The 13980-nt window shown below is 35.2% G+C and overlaps 1 protein-coding gene across 2 annotated transcripts in view; it reads left to right on the plus strand.

Moving 5' to 3' along the window:
• The first annotated feature begins 1102 nt into the window (after positions 1-1102).
• LOC149791657 (uncharacterized) overlaps positions 1103-13980 on the plus strand; it is a 54228-nt gene continuing 41350 nt past the window's right edge. Inside the window, exons 1-4 of one of the 2 annotated variants that reach the window (XM_089970211.1) lie at positions 1103-1221; positions 3580-3834; positions 9079-10604; positions 12322-12424. In XM_089970211.1, the coding sequence (XP_089826337.1) occupies positions 3617-3834; positions 9079-10604; positions 12322-12424 (1847 nt within the window). In that variant the 5' untranslated portion in view covers positions 1103-1221; positions 3580-3616. Of the gene's footprint in view, positions 1341-3579; positions 3835-9078; positions 10605-12321; positions 12425-13980 lie in introns of both variants that reach the window. The other variant, XM_089970212.1, reaches the window with a different exon arrangement.

Raw genomic sequence — 13980 nt, forward strand, 5'->3', positions numbered from 1 at the left:
CGGAAACTGATCTATACATGTATATACTTTTTATATATATATATGTGGTCTTGTCACTAAGTTTTAATCTGCAACCTAATTCATTCATAGGCGGCAAATTTGTCACTAAACATATCGTGTATTTTCTATTTGGCAGTCCTGTGATAGGATTTTATCGCTGACAGTCTAGTGACTTTTCCAATGCATTTTGCTCTTCGAATCTGCTAACATTATTGAATACATGTTTAGTTTTGTACATGTGGGCTTGTATATACATCTGTATCATTCCCTAACGGTACAATTCGTTATGAGCAATCTTTGTTTGGTCGGACCAGGCCGTAAGCAGGTGCTGAGGGGCTAGCCAATCAAAACACAGGATACCAAGACTCTCTAACTCTATAGCCAATCAGAAATCCGAAACAGCGGTTGTAGTTGGAGAACCACTTGGGCCGTGAATTGACTATTCGAATTCAGCAATTATAATTTATTTTTTTCTCAAATTGGCAGTATATATAATAAAGAAACCTACATGGTACTAATATAAAATGTCTTTTCTACTTACTGTAAAATTTATAACAAATTTAATTGATGATTTTCAAGTGAAATTCAGCGTTAAAATAGTGAGGTATCAACATGGCAATGTTACTATTTTTAGCCAGCCGATCAAAAGGTTTCATGTGTAGGGTTTGCAGGTACTCGCTCAAGGGCCTCGCAGTCTGGCTCTCCGGTACTACTTCCACTTCCAAACAGTGTATGAAAACTGTTCTTTATTAATTTGCGTGAGAGAATTAATATGGTTGCATTCTTAAACGTGTGAAAAAAGTGAGCCAAAATGGCTGATTCGGTGATAAATCGGGTGTTGTTGTTGTTTTACAAGAGGGAGTATGTGGGTTTTAGTTAGGCGGAGTAATGTTGAAGATGACTCCGCGTTACTTTGCAGCATGACTTAATAAATAAAATAATATGTTTGATTAAAATCAACCTTGCATCTTTTATTAATTTATGATATTTTATTACCTACGTAAGGATCATACATAACAATTATTTTCAATATGGTCGTACGGCTATACACAAGTATAGTAGTGACCGCATTTCACCTATTGACAATTGTGTGTCCTTCCTAATTAAAATAGGCTAAACAACACGCAGTGGTTTGGCAGCCATATTGATAGAGAGCATTTAGTAATTTCTATAAAAAAATTGTGACTTTACAAACAAATATGCCCACGTAATCTCATATAGGTAAGATTAAGAAAATACCGTCCCCGCTAAAACTAGGACAGAGCAGATTATTTTTGGAAGCAAAGTGGTCGAGGAGCGGTTCCGGAAATCCAAACTATCGTTATCAAACAGAGGGCTAAGTAAATAAGTGAATTCTGAATTTTCACAAAACATTGGATGTATATTGAACATCATATGAAAGACGGACAATCGGTTTGAACGATCAAAACATCAGAACAGAAATGAATCGAGCAGATTTCATTTTAAACCGATTTATTGACCCCAAACAGATCATGTAGTTTACCTACCTCCAGAGAAAAATCTTTAAATTTTTTAAAGTAATGTGTTTTATGTAACAAAATGTGACCCTGTATTTTTATGGATTTTAACATCTTTACGTTCTAGGAATATATGCTTACTTTTATTTGGAAGGGGTTATCTTCTTGTTTAAAGTTCATACAAGAAATTTCGACTCTTTAAGGAATTTGTATTTTCTTCCTTTATCCTCTGTCTTATAAACCTTTTAAAGAATTGTAACATCTTTTTCTATTATCTTAAGGAACTTAAATTTGTAGCTTTGCCTTCTACAGTTATTGCAGTGTTTACACTTTTGGAACAACTTTTCAAAGGCACTGTATGTAGCCAAGATTAGTAGATGTGTTGTTAAACCAGTATGCTTACATATATAAATTGGATTCTTTTGATTCAGAGTTAATTCTAGAAATGAAAAAACGGGGGGATAATGGCCCATGCCAGGTCAATGAGGGAGGTTATTTCGAGAAAAATCAAAGGTAGAAAATATCCTTATCTGTTTCTTGTTTTTCTAGAAATCGAAACGAGTAATGTCATCAAGGAATTTTCATGGTGAATATTTTTATGCATTGAATATTCATGTTTCGAGCTGAATATGTTTTGAATTAGCCATTTTAGTTGGACTACAGCATGATTGTGCACAATTTATGGGTCTTCATATTTTGGGTCTGTGAAAATAACTAAATCTGCTGTTCAGAATGTGGTCAGTTTAGTAGACCAAGTTAGGAACAAAACTCGAAAACTAAAAAATATGAACAAACTGTCGACCACTTTCAAAACCTACATATTTGAAAGGGAAAATCGTTGTGCTTGCTTGTTTTTGTGTATGAGGGGACATGCTTATAAGAAGAAGGCAAAGCATAAGAAATGGTTGCGACATATGAATCCTGACAATAAATAGATAGTGATTCAACATTCAGAAAGGCTTAACTAGTGTGCAGGTTTTTACAGCCATATCAAACCTATTGTATATATTGGTGGTGAGAGCGATTTTTATCAGTTTGTTTAGTTCTTTATGTATAATTTTAGTGGCAAGAGTGTGTATGGTTTTTAATACAGTGATGTATGCAAGCATATTGTTAAAAGAAGTTATAGCAATACAAGAAAGTAGCAACTTATTTCATGGGCATAAGAGTCATTTTGATTACATTTGTGTTAAATATTTAATACAGCAATATAAACAATCCTTTTGCAAATGGTCTCTTGTATGTTGTCAATATTCATATTGGTGAAAATATTCCATTTACTATGAGCTTGTACCCAGTCCAATGTCTGATCTCTTAATACTATTAATATACATTTTATTTGAAATGTAGGTGAAAAGAATATAGAGAATAAAGGTCCTTTTGTATTGTGACATGATGTGTATGGAAAACATTAACAGTGCAGTGTAATGCATGTGTATGCAAAAGAGTTGCAAATGTTAAGGAGTGGTAGGAACAAATGTCAAGTCAGTTGAGTAGTTGAATGAACCAGTCTTCTTATTGGTTTATACTCAGATGATCAATATGATTAAATTATGTTGTTGAAAGTGGCATATTAACATCTCACTGGAAACAAATGTTAAACTTTCATATAATAAAGCATTTAATTTTGCTTTATGTGGTGTGGGATGCTTCCTGCCATATTGATGCTTGCTGCAGTCCCACTTTGTGGAGAGATTGGCAATATGGCCATCCTTTATTGGACAGGAGACTGTACCATAATCACATCCAAGTCAAAAATTGTTATGTATACTTTAAACACATCTACTTGCATGTATATAGCTTATGTGAGCATTAATGCAGTAAAAGTTTGATTATTGATCCTTATCTCTATCCAATGATTAATTTATGCATGACATTCAGTGTTTGTTGCAGTCAACTCTCAAAGAGAGGTGAAGTGACCACCACTTTCCAGTCAAAGGGGTCATGTAACTAAAAATCCAGTTAAAGCCTTTCTCAGTGTAAATGTATTTGGGTGAATTAAAGTAAAATGGAAATGCTTGGATAAAACATACTGATGATTGTTTTCTTTGTTATAAATCTGCATCACTTGAAAGGTAATATGATTTTGTGTTCATCGCAGGTTTCGATGGAAACCTCAGAGAAGGTCCTTAGTGGCTATGTATGAGGGAAAGAACATCCATTTTTCCACTGTTGACAACAAGCCATTGTGTTCATTCAGCTCCAAGGTTTGTAACCAGCGTCGACTAAATGGTTACGCATTTTGTGTGCGACACATTTTGGAAGACCCCACAGCCCCATTCAGGAGATGCGCCTATGTGGCCAAGTCCAGCAAACAAACTTGTACTCAGCCTATCCCACAACATGAAGAGAGGGAGTAAGTATGTTTATTTCACTTCAGTATAATTATGTGCTTTTATTTCCTATTACAGAACATTGTGTTCCTCTGCAGGACACACTGACTTTAACACTGAAAAGCATTCCAGTAAAATATTTGCAGAGACATTACCAAAACTGAGCTTGGTGCTTTCGTGTGTGAATTAAGCGATTTAATTCATAAATTTGCATGTTCTTTCCTAATTTGTTATGATCATCATTACATGGAATGGGATTCACTTTGTCTCTAGAACTTTTGTCAGTCAATTAATCCTTCTTCACGTTGGATCTTCCAATATGGTATGTAACTCGTACGTTAACAAAACTATTGTTGCCAAACTCGGAGTGTGGATACATCTTCGATGAAGGTGTATAGTTCACAAAGCTGGGTCACTGAGATAACCGTGTTTAATCAAAACTGTTGTTTGGGTTTGAATTCTTTCTCAGGTTATGCACTTGTTGCCCCGGAAGTTGCAAAGTTGGTATATCCTGGGAATGTATATGTGTACGAAAACTGACCTGTGGTACATTTCATGTAATTTTTCATTTCTGCATGAATTGTGGCCAGGATGGACGAGTCTGTCGAGTGGAGTAAAGAGGTCCATCTTGACCTTTTGCAAACTCACGGAATCATTGCATTTAAAAGGGAGAACCACATAGACCACACATCGCCATGCCAACGAGTCATTAGAGGGGTTACTACAACGCAAGGACAACTGTCACAAAGAAGTACATTTTGTAAGAAAGGATAAATATTGCAAAATAAATACAAAGCATGACTAAATTGTTTCTCTTATATTTTGTATTGCCAAAACTTGAAAGTTTCTTCTGTAATAGAAGTCATTCTGCTTCAGTTTATACTTTACCTGACAGTTCCTCAGTACACAAGTTGTTTTCAGGTTAAGATGTTTCAGTAGCAAATTTTGATTTTTAAAAAAATTAGAAATTTAAGTGTAATTCGCAATCATTAATTTTTTATACATGTAAAGGAAATAAAAGCTAAAATCTTCATGGGCAGAAACTGTGGAGACATGTTTGTTGGTGATAGAAAAACATGAATGCAGAAAGACAGAAATTTGTTGAAAGTGAAATTGTATGATAAGTATTCTTAATGTGTGTGAGTGAGAGAGAGGAGGGAGAATATAAATGTAGCATTTGTAAGCGTAAAAGTTTTTCCCCCTGCAAAAAAGAAACTTTCACGGCACAGTAGACATGTTCCAGTAGTGTTTAAAAATGAAACAAATCCATCAAATTACATTGCTTTTATTTAAGTTTGGTACTGACTTCTTTGAATAAAGGTTCTTTGTTTTTATTGAAGATTGTAGTCGGCTTTCTTTGATGAAAGGTGCATGCATTATTGATGTCACAGCTAAAGGCCAGATTTGGAGAACCAAACAAATGCCCGTTTCTTTTTGTGGCGGCAACATCAAATAATTGTATTGCGTGATTGAGACTGATTTTTTTCCATTTGATTAGTGCATTTTCATAACAGTCAGTGCTTCAAAGGTAATGTTTTCTTTGAAATTTCAGCAAACTATTTTATCTGGGAACAGATAGGATAAAATTCTCAATGCTGTGTGAAATGAACTTTAACAGGAAACACTGATCCATGCATATAGACTATAGACCTATACACTTCATAGCCTCCCAACTCTCTTAACAACTATGGAAAACTTAGTAATAGCCAGAAAAGTTTTATATAAAACATGCTTTATTCTAATTTTGTTAAGCATATTGATTGTGCCGCAGTTGAATCAAAAATATACCAACAATATTTAATGACAAATAATGCACTTACCAGCCAGAAGGAATCATTTATCCGTCAACACATTAGTCCATAAGCAAATTTCACTGTAGCACTTGCCATATTTCCAGGACAGAAAAATAAATGTTCAGCGAATCTGTGAACTTGAAAGTTCAGCACATAGTTAACCGCTAGAGTCCGTTTTTGGAGGATCTATTTATACACGTGGGAGGGGTAATTTTACAATCAGTATTAAGGACAACACAAATATGTCACAGTTTCACCTCCTCCACAGAAAAGAATAGTTATATGTGATAGTGACACAGATCTCTAATTACCCATTAATAATCTAAAGCAAGATGGTACTCTTCGTTACAGCTTGTACTAAGTATAACTACAGTAGAGCTAAGTAGCCAATATCGTTTTATTATTTACAGTGTAACTTTTCAAAATTGGAACTGAAGAAAATAAAAGTTTCTTGTAATAAATATCAATTACTTATTGTCAATTTCATATAACATCCATATATTAAATGTGATAATACCTCATTACTATGCGACATTTTATGTTGTTAGTTTTCTTTGCTCATGTGTATAAACTGTCTACTTCAGACACAATGGTCACACCACAGCCCTCATTAACATATTTATATTCATGCACGACATGTAAACATTGGACGTGAACACTAGTGAAGAATTCTTTTTACTTTAAAGGAAAATATTGTGTGAGAAAAGTAATCTACATTGGGGTTTGGACTGAGACAAGGAAATCCCAGTCATGGGGAGACAAATAATATAACCCCTTGACTGGAATTTCCTTGTCTTGGTACAAACCCCAACATAGATTCTACATGACTTGTTACCTCTGGAAGACACATTTGCAATCTGATTTTGATTAAACGTAGAATATAGGCTTTATAATCAATCATTTTGGACAGCTTTAAAATAAGGCTGTATGTGTGATTTGGATTTTAAACAGCTTTAAAAAAAATTTCAGTCACATTGCTATGATGTCTGCACTGTGGTAGTTTATAGTGATGTCTAGCACTGGCATCATGCTGCAGACGCCCAGTCACATAATCCTGACACCAGGTCGACCAGTCCTAACACTAACCTCTTCATGCTGAGTGTCTAGCGAGGCAGCTGTTGAACCATTTTTATAAGTCTTTGGTATAACTCGGACCATATGAATTGTCAGTACCTTATAGTATAAGATTTATAATAGATGAATTAGCTACACGTATGTTAATTATTATATAATGTGTAATCTAAAAGCTATAACTAAAGTGGGATGATTAAGCTTACATTAGATCTTACACCCGACATGAGAGAACTTGTTGACAAAAATGGGAAGTGTTGACACTGAAGCCTACAATTTACTAGTTATGCTAATGACATAGTAAGCATGGAAAGTTTGAGTGGGGTGCAAGATATTTATTAGAGAGCACCAATAAACATTAAAGACACTGACTCAACAAATGCATAAATATATTTTGGACTTGAGAAATTATATAAAACTTCAAACAGAAACAACTGCTTTCTTGAAAATCTTCATATTATTTGCAGTCTTACAATGGAATGCACATACTTAACACATATATATGCTAGTAAATAACTAGATAAAAGCGACTTCTGTTTTTGTTAATTTAATTAGAAATTTTTTCAGTAATTTGGTTTTGGCCTGAACATCTTTTCTAACATTCCATTTATCTGCCATGTTGAGATGAGAGAATCTTACAAAGAATTATATCTGTGATATTCAAAAATAATTTGATACAAATACAATCGTTTTTGTTAAATTTAATAATAAGTTTTTTAGTTATTTTGTCATGTGAATAAGCTGTTACTATCATTAAATTCAAAACAAGATTACTCAGGAATTTCTGTACTGCTTTACCGATGGAAATACTGAAGTACCTGTACAGTGAAAATGTGCTGTGGTACATGCCATCAGAAAAGTGTACTGTGGTACACTGGTAGTTCCACACGCTGCTGTGTACTTTCATTGATGCATGTAGAATCGCAAGGATAGGGGACACTGTCTTTCTGTCTTCCAAATCTGGCGATATGCACAGTTATAAAAGACAGTGACAATTAGTTGAGCCAGTAGTAGTGTAGTAATCAAATTGCAAAATCTCATTTGTTTCTGGAAGTTCTGCCTTCCAACTTTACCATCTGCACAGCACAATCATTTCAGTGGATGTTAACATTATTGTAGTACAAATTTTGTGAAGCGCAGTTACCCATACAAATATTCAATGTTCAGCTACCTTCTTACCTTAAAGACCTTCAATATGGAATTTCCTCTTTGAATTTAACTTCAGTCTTCATCCCTTGCATACCATTTTTTGTATAATAAGATTCTGAATTGAATTATTTTGCACATTTAAAACGATTAAATTCTGAAGTACCATATGTATGTTAGCAAGTTTCTTCCTTTAGAATTTTTTTTGTTATTAATTCAACCAAAGCTTCCAGACAGTAATTTGTTTCTGAACAGTGGATTTCATACACTAACTAAACATGATATCTATATATATATATATATGATATATATATATATGATAAAGTATGTGGAATGAACACTTCACAAACATGTTTCTGAAAATCAAATCCATCAGTAGAGAGGGAGATTCCTTATAGAACAAACTGAACAATTGAGGTGGCATTGTGCTGATCATATACATACATAAATATGTACGTACATACATATATACATACATACACACATGCACCATACATACATGCATATACACACATGCATGCATACATACATACACCATACATACATACATCATACATACATACATGCATGCATACATACATATACATACATGCATGCATACATATATATACATACATACATACACTCACACACACACATACACCATACATGCATACATACACACACACACACACACACACACATACATACATACATACATACATACATAAATTGTTTATTTCAATTGCCAACCTTGTCTTTTTATTTGAAATGAATAACCAACAGAAAATTGGGATTGCCTTTGGCTGTTTAGATAGTAATTTGATGTGGAAGTTGATGTGAAGAAGTTCTTAATGACATTTACGTAATGTGTGCACCAAACGAAAATTGTTTTTTTTTTTTTTCCTTTTATAGGAATGCAAAGTGTACCTGTGGTGTGCTCAAGGGTAAAGGTTTAAGGCTAAATATTATGTTTAATTAGTGATCCTATGCTCTGTTTGCAACACTGCACCTTTATTTTTTTTTCATTTAAATGAAAGTTTGCATTATTTATACTTAATCAGTTTTAACAAGAAATTAGGTCATACTAGTGACATTGATAAATCTATGTGGTGGAAAATAATGTTGTGTTTTTAGTTTGTGTCCAACAAGCTAAAGATAGTTAATTTCTCATCATTTCAGATAATGTCACACCTTTCCATTTGTAATTAAGATGAAAATAAACTGTAATAGACCACTTGCAATAAAAGTGACATATTTTCCTTTCCATGTTTTCAGGTACTGCAATAATCACATGCAGGTACTTGGCATGTTGCCAAAGAAGGAGAGAAAGCCAAAGAAGGAGAGGGAGAAAGAAAAAGACATGGGCATTGGTTCCCCCAAGTCAACAGTGCCCACAGAAAACAGATTGTTTTTTCCAACAAAAAATAAGGCCAGACTGTCAGATTTCAAGCCACAGGTAGGGTTTGACAAGGAGTCATCTGTTGATGACCCCGAAGATCCCTATGCTTTCCCAGCTGATCCCCCTGTAAATGAACCCCCAGAAAAATTGAATCATTCAAATTCCTTACAAAATTCAATCTCATCTCCGTCAAGTTGTGTGAACACAAACAGCCATACATTTTCACCATATCACCAGGCTGGGGCCAGATCTCCAGCAGATAGTAGCGGACAGTCCACTCTGGCCAAAATGTATCCAGAACTAGCAGAGAAGCTGGAAAAAATCAGGCCAAAAGTGGAAACAAAAGTGAAAGGAAAAGTGAAAAGTTCAAGGACAATGACTAGTTTGCAGACTAAAATAGCTCAAAATAAGATCAAGGACAAATTGAAAAAGAACCAAGAATCTTCGTCTACCTCATCTCAGTCGCAGTCTCCTTCCCATGGTTTTAATAATGCTAATTCTCCTGGATTGGGAGGGAATTCACTAAGTGTAAACTGTACCACAGCATCAACTTCTGTATCTATATCTCATCCAATTACAGTTTCTGCTACAACAACAAACACAACAGTACACAGCAATGTGGGACCAAACTTAAACCTGCAGGGTTTGAATCTTGGAAACGTTTCACCATTAAATCTACAGCTGCCTCCATTGGCAGATCCATCAGTCCTGGAACATACCCTTCAGCAGCTGGCCAAATCTTCTCAGATTCCACTAGATGGTGCCTTTCTTCGCCCTGAGGGTCTCCCCAGGATCCATTCAGGGTTACCAGCAGGGACTTTGCTTCCTCCAGAATTTTTGGGCTTTCATCATTTTCTGCGACCTCCCTTTATACCCCACACAGCTCCCCCGCCATACCCAAGCCTGCCTTCAAGTCCACGTTCTCAGTTTTCGCAAGTTGGGCCTCCAAATGTGACGGTGACCACTCCTATTGTGCCATTTTTATCCCCATCTGTGCCCTCCATACTCCCTATAACCACAACTGTGGAATCTCCTGTGACACATGAAGTCCCCAAGACTCCATTGATTACAATTGTGCCAAGCACTGTGACAGCTACAGTTACATCTTCCTCACCCTCTGCATCAGAGACAACTGTCACAGACTCTGTAAAAACACTGACAAGTCGAACTGTAGTTCAAACAAAGGTACCGAAATCTACTGTAACAGTTAAATCAAAGACATGTTCAAAAGTCAGGACAGTATCTTCGTTTGATTCATCTGTCACTCTTATTCAACCAAGGAAAGTGCAAAATATTCTGTCTGAGGATGACATAAAGCAGAAATTAAAAAGACAGAGTGCTGTTGATTACTATGGACACTATGTGAAAAGGAAAATTCATAATCATGATTATTTGTGTACAGGTAAGAAATTACTCTGATTGTGAAAATTTTATAATTAATCTTTTTTTTTAATTTAAAGAAATAAAAGGAGACTGATTGCATGTTTTTGTCTACCCTGTTCAGGCAAATATTGATGTGTGGTTTACTTTTTTTCTGGCAGCAGTAGCAGCGGTATTGAGGTCAGTGGCAATGAATTCAACCTAAAGATTTTTTTTTTTTTTTTTGTATAGTGATCAAAGTTTTAGGAACCTGTAGTTTGCATCAGCTAGATATATTTGTATTGTTGAGGCATAAAATTGAATACTGTTATTGGCCGACCAGTCTGTCTTTATCATTCCAACACTATTTTAGTTGCTGTGTTTTTGGAAATATATTTTACCATACACCTTTGTGTCTCATTAGATGGCAAGACTTGATGTAAACCTGTCTTGTGGGGTATAACTCAGACCTGCCAACTCTTACAATTTTGCTACAAGTCTTACGAAAATTACCCTTAAAATATGGACTTAGGCATACTAGCAAAAACTACGAAAAAATGATCATTGCTGAAAAGTCTGGATAATTGGTTCATCCGTGTTTTATTTGGATCTGGGTTTCATCTTTGAATTAGTGAAATTAGTCAGGGAACCAGACTAACTTTGCAGCAGCACCCCAGATGCTTTCAACTGCACCTATTTGTTCATGCAAAGCGTCTGTATGATCAAACTGTTAATTTTAGAATTCTTAAAATTGGCATCCAGAAAGCGATATATGCTTTAAGACGAAAGGGAAAATAAGCTTCTAGATAAGTAATGACAATTAACACAGAAGAATAAAAAGGAAATTTAGATTCTTGTGAATAAAAGCTGGAAAGGACACAATTACATTTATTGAGTATGTATCATGGTGGGAGATATGATTTTTGTTGTCATGTGAAATGGAAAATAATTTCCAAGAATTACGTCAAGTATAGAGAAGGCAACAAGCCTTTGAGCTGCATAGGGTTTAGAACTAGAGACTGTGCAACTGTACTAGTGGTAAATAAAGTCTGTGTACTTCACAAACTTTTCAGTTGAACATAATGTTTATCATCCATGCATCAAACTTTTAATTATGTTTTCCAGCTTTACGGTGGCAGTTACTGATATTTTGTTACATCTTACTGAAAACTGGTCAATCTTGCGGAAAAAATTAAACTGCCTTACTGAGGCAGACTCGTCAGGGTTGGCAGGTCTGATTATTAATTTGTCTTGTGGGCAGAATCAGTGAATGCAATGCTTGTTCAGATTTTATATAAAATCTTTTACATATAAAGTCATATTTTGGAAAGTAGTCTTGTGCAAAATTTCATGGATGTATTAATGTTGAGGAATACCTTTAAATGAGAAAAAAAAATAATTGACAGTTACCTCAAATTTTTATACCTCTTCCAGTGGCTTCATTTGAAGATTTTTTATGTTGTTTTGAGAGATGTATACAAAAATATTTGAAGCATGTAAAATGTGATTGTTGGATTTAACCTGAAGAGTACTACTTGCTGCTAAAAAATAGGCCATATTTTACTTGATAATACATTACCTGATCACATTACATTAGGGTAACTTTCTTTGCTCCCTGGTGAATCCAGCTTTCATGGAAAGATGATGAAAAAAATCTTTCTGTCTGTCTCTCCATCTGGCTGTCTTTACACACACGCACTCATATATGGTCTGTCGGGTGGTTTGTGTGTCTATTTAAAGCATTTGTTTCATTACATTAGGTCTGAGTAGTTCAGATGAAGACAGTGATGACTGTGATATGCTACCATGGCAACCATATTGGTTTATTGCTTCATCTGATGAGGAGGCCAATGAGGAAGATGAGTAAGTATAATAATGATGCATAACCAAACACAAAGCTTTCGCTGTACATTACACCATACAACCCATTTAATGTCAACTTCTTTAATATTATATTCATCTCCACACTTCATTGCAGTGACATGGTGGTACCCTCTGTTCACAACTGTTCTCTGCCATATCTGCCAGGTAGACATTAAACAAATTGATGCATAAATTGTCCTATGTGGTAACCATCTTTGAGAGGTGGACAAGGTCAGTCATAGAAAATTTGCACTTTGGTTTTGTTTAAAGTTTTTTCATTTGCTCATATTCCTAAACCCCTTTTGGATTTTCTTCATTCTTGAGATTAATCATCTACAAGTTAAGGCTGTCAGTCAGTGGCATGCATACTTGCCATTTTTTATTTTGGGGTCAAGGTTGCAGTAATAGAACATTTTAATGAAGGTTTTGTTTTAAATGTTTTCATTTTTTTATATATGCATAAGCAGTTTCCTTGCTGGATTTCATCACAGTTTGCTGAATTATTATGAAGCTAAGACATTACATTCTGACTTGCTAGCTCTACCTTTTGACCTTGGGGTCAAGGTCACAATCATATAAAGGTTTTGGGTGATGTTTTTCTTTTGCTTTTATTTCCAAACCCTGACATCCCACCTCAGTCAGTGTGGGTTTGAGTCTTGACCTGGTATGTGACAAAGCTTTCCATTTAGGTTTTGGGTAATGTTATTCTTTTGCTTTTATTTCCAAACCCTTCATGGATCTTCATTGTATATGATATAAATCATTTTTGCATGACACCATGCTCTCCTCTTTGACCTTAGGGTCAAGGTCTTAAGTTGTACAGAAATGCTTTGATCATGAGATCAACATTAAGGCCGGCATGTATTAGTTGTATTGACACTCCAACAAGATGGGCATCATCTTGTTGGAGTGTCAATACAATTTATGTTGTATTAACGTTTTTACTTTAATTTTTGCTGTGTAAACCACACACTTAGTAAAGAATGATGTAAACCTGTTTCACTTAGAAACAAAGTGGGCCTATGTAGCCGAGTGGTCTAAGGCACTTGTCTTTGCATGCCACTGACATCCCACCTCAGTCATTGTGGGTTTGGGTCTTGACCTGGTAAGTGACTAAGCTTTCCAGTAGCTTACTGTGGGTTGGTTGCTCTTCCCGAGGATTTGGCCGGATCTTCCTCAAGTTTACTGACTGTCTTGCATAGCCTATCATTTGCTGAAAAACCCCACAAAACCATAAAGCAGACCTGCCAACCCTCATGATTTTGGCTTAAATTTCATGACTCAATAGCAATTCATGGATTCACGCAGCATGCAAAAAAATCATGAATTCCCGAATTCTTAATCAGCTTCGTCTGTTTTGTACTTAAGCTACACTCTAAGGGAAAAGATATGCATTCCAACAAACTTAAAATCTAGCGGCCCCGGTCGTATGTCGGGTGTACTCACTTCATTTGATCAATCAAACACTTATAAATGTTATTGTGTACGCTACATAAACTACCTTAAATTAACCGACTCTTTCATAACTGTGATCAAAGATAACAAGGCAGCCAAGC

Source organism: Sinohyriopsis cumingii, chromosome 9 (genome assembly GCF_028554795.1).
Source record: "Sinohyriopsis cumingii isolate HCF-2022 chromosome 9, ASM2855479v2, whole genome shotgun sequence".
NCBI lineage: Eukaryota > Metazoa > Mollusca > Bivalvia > Unionida > Unionidae > Sinohyriopsis > Sinohyriopsis cumingii.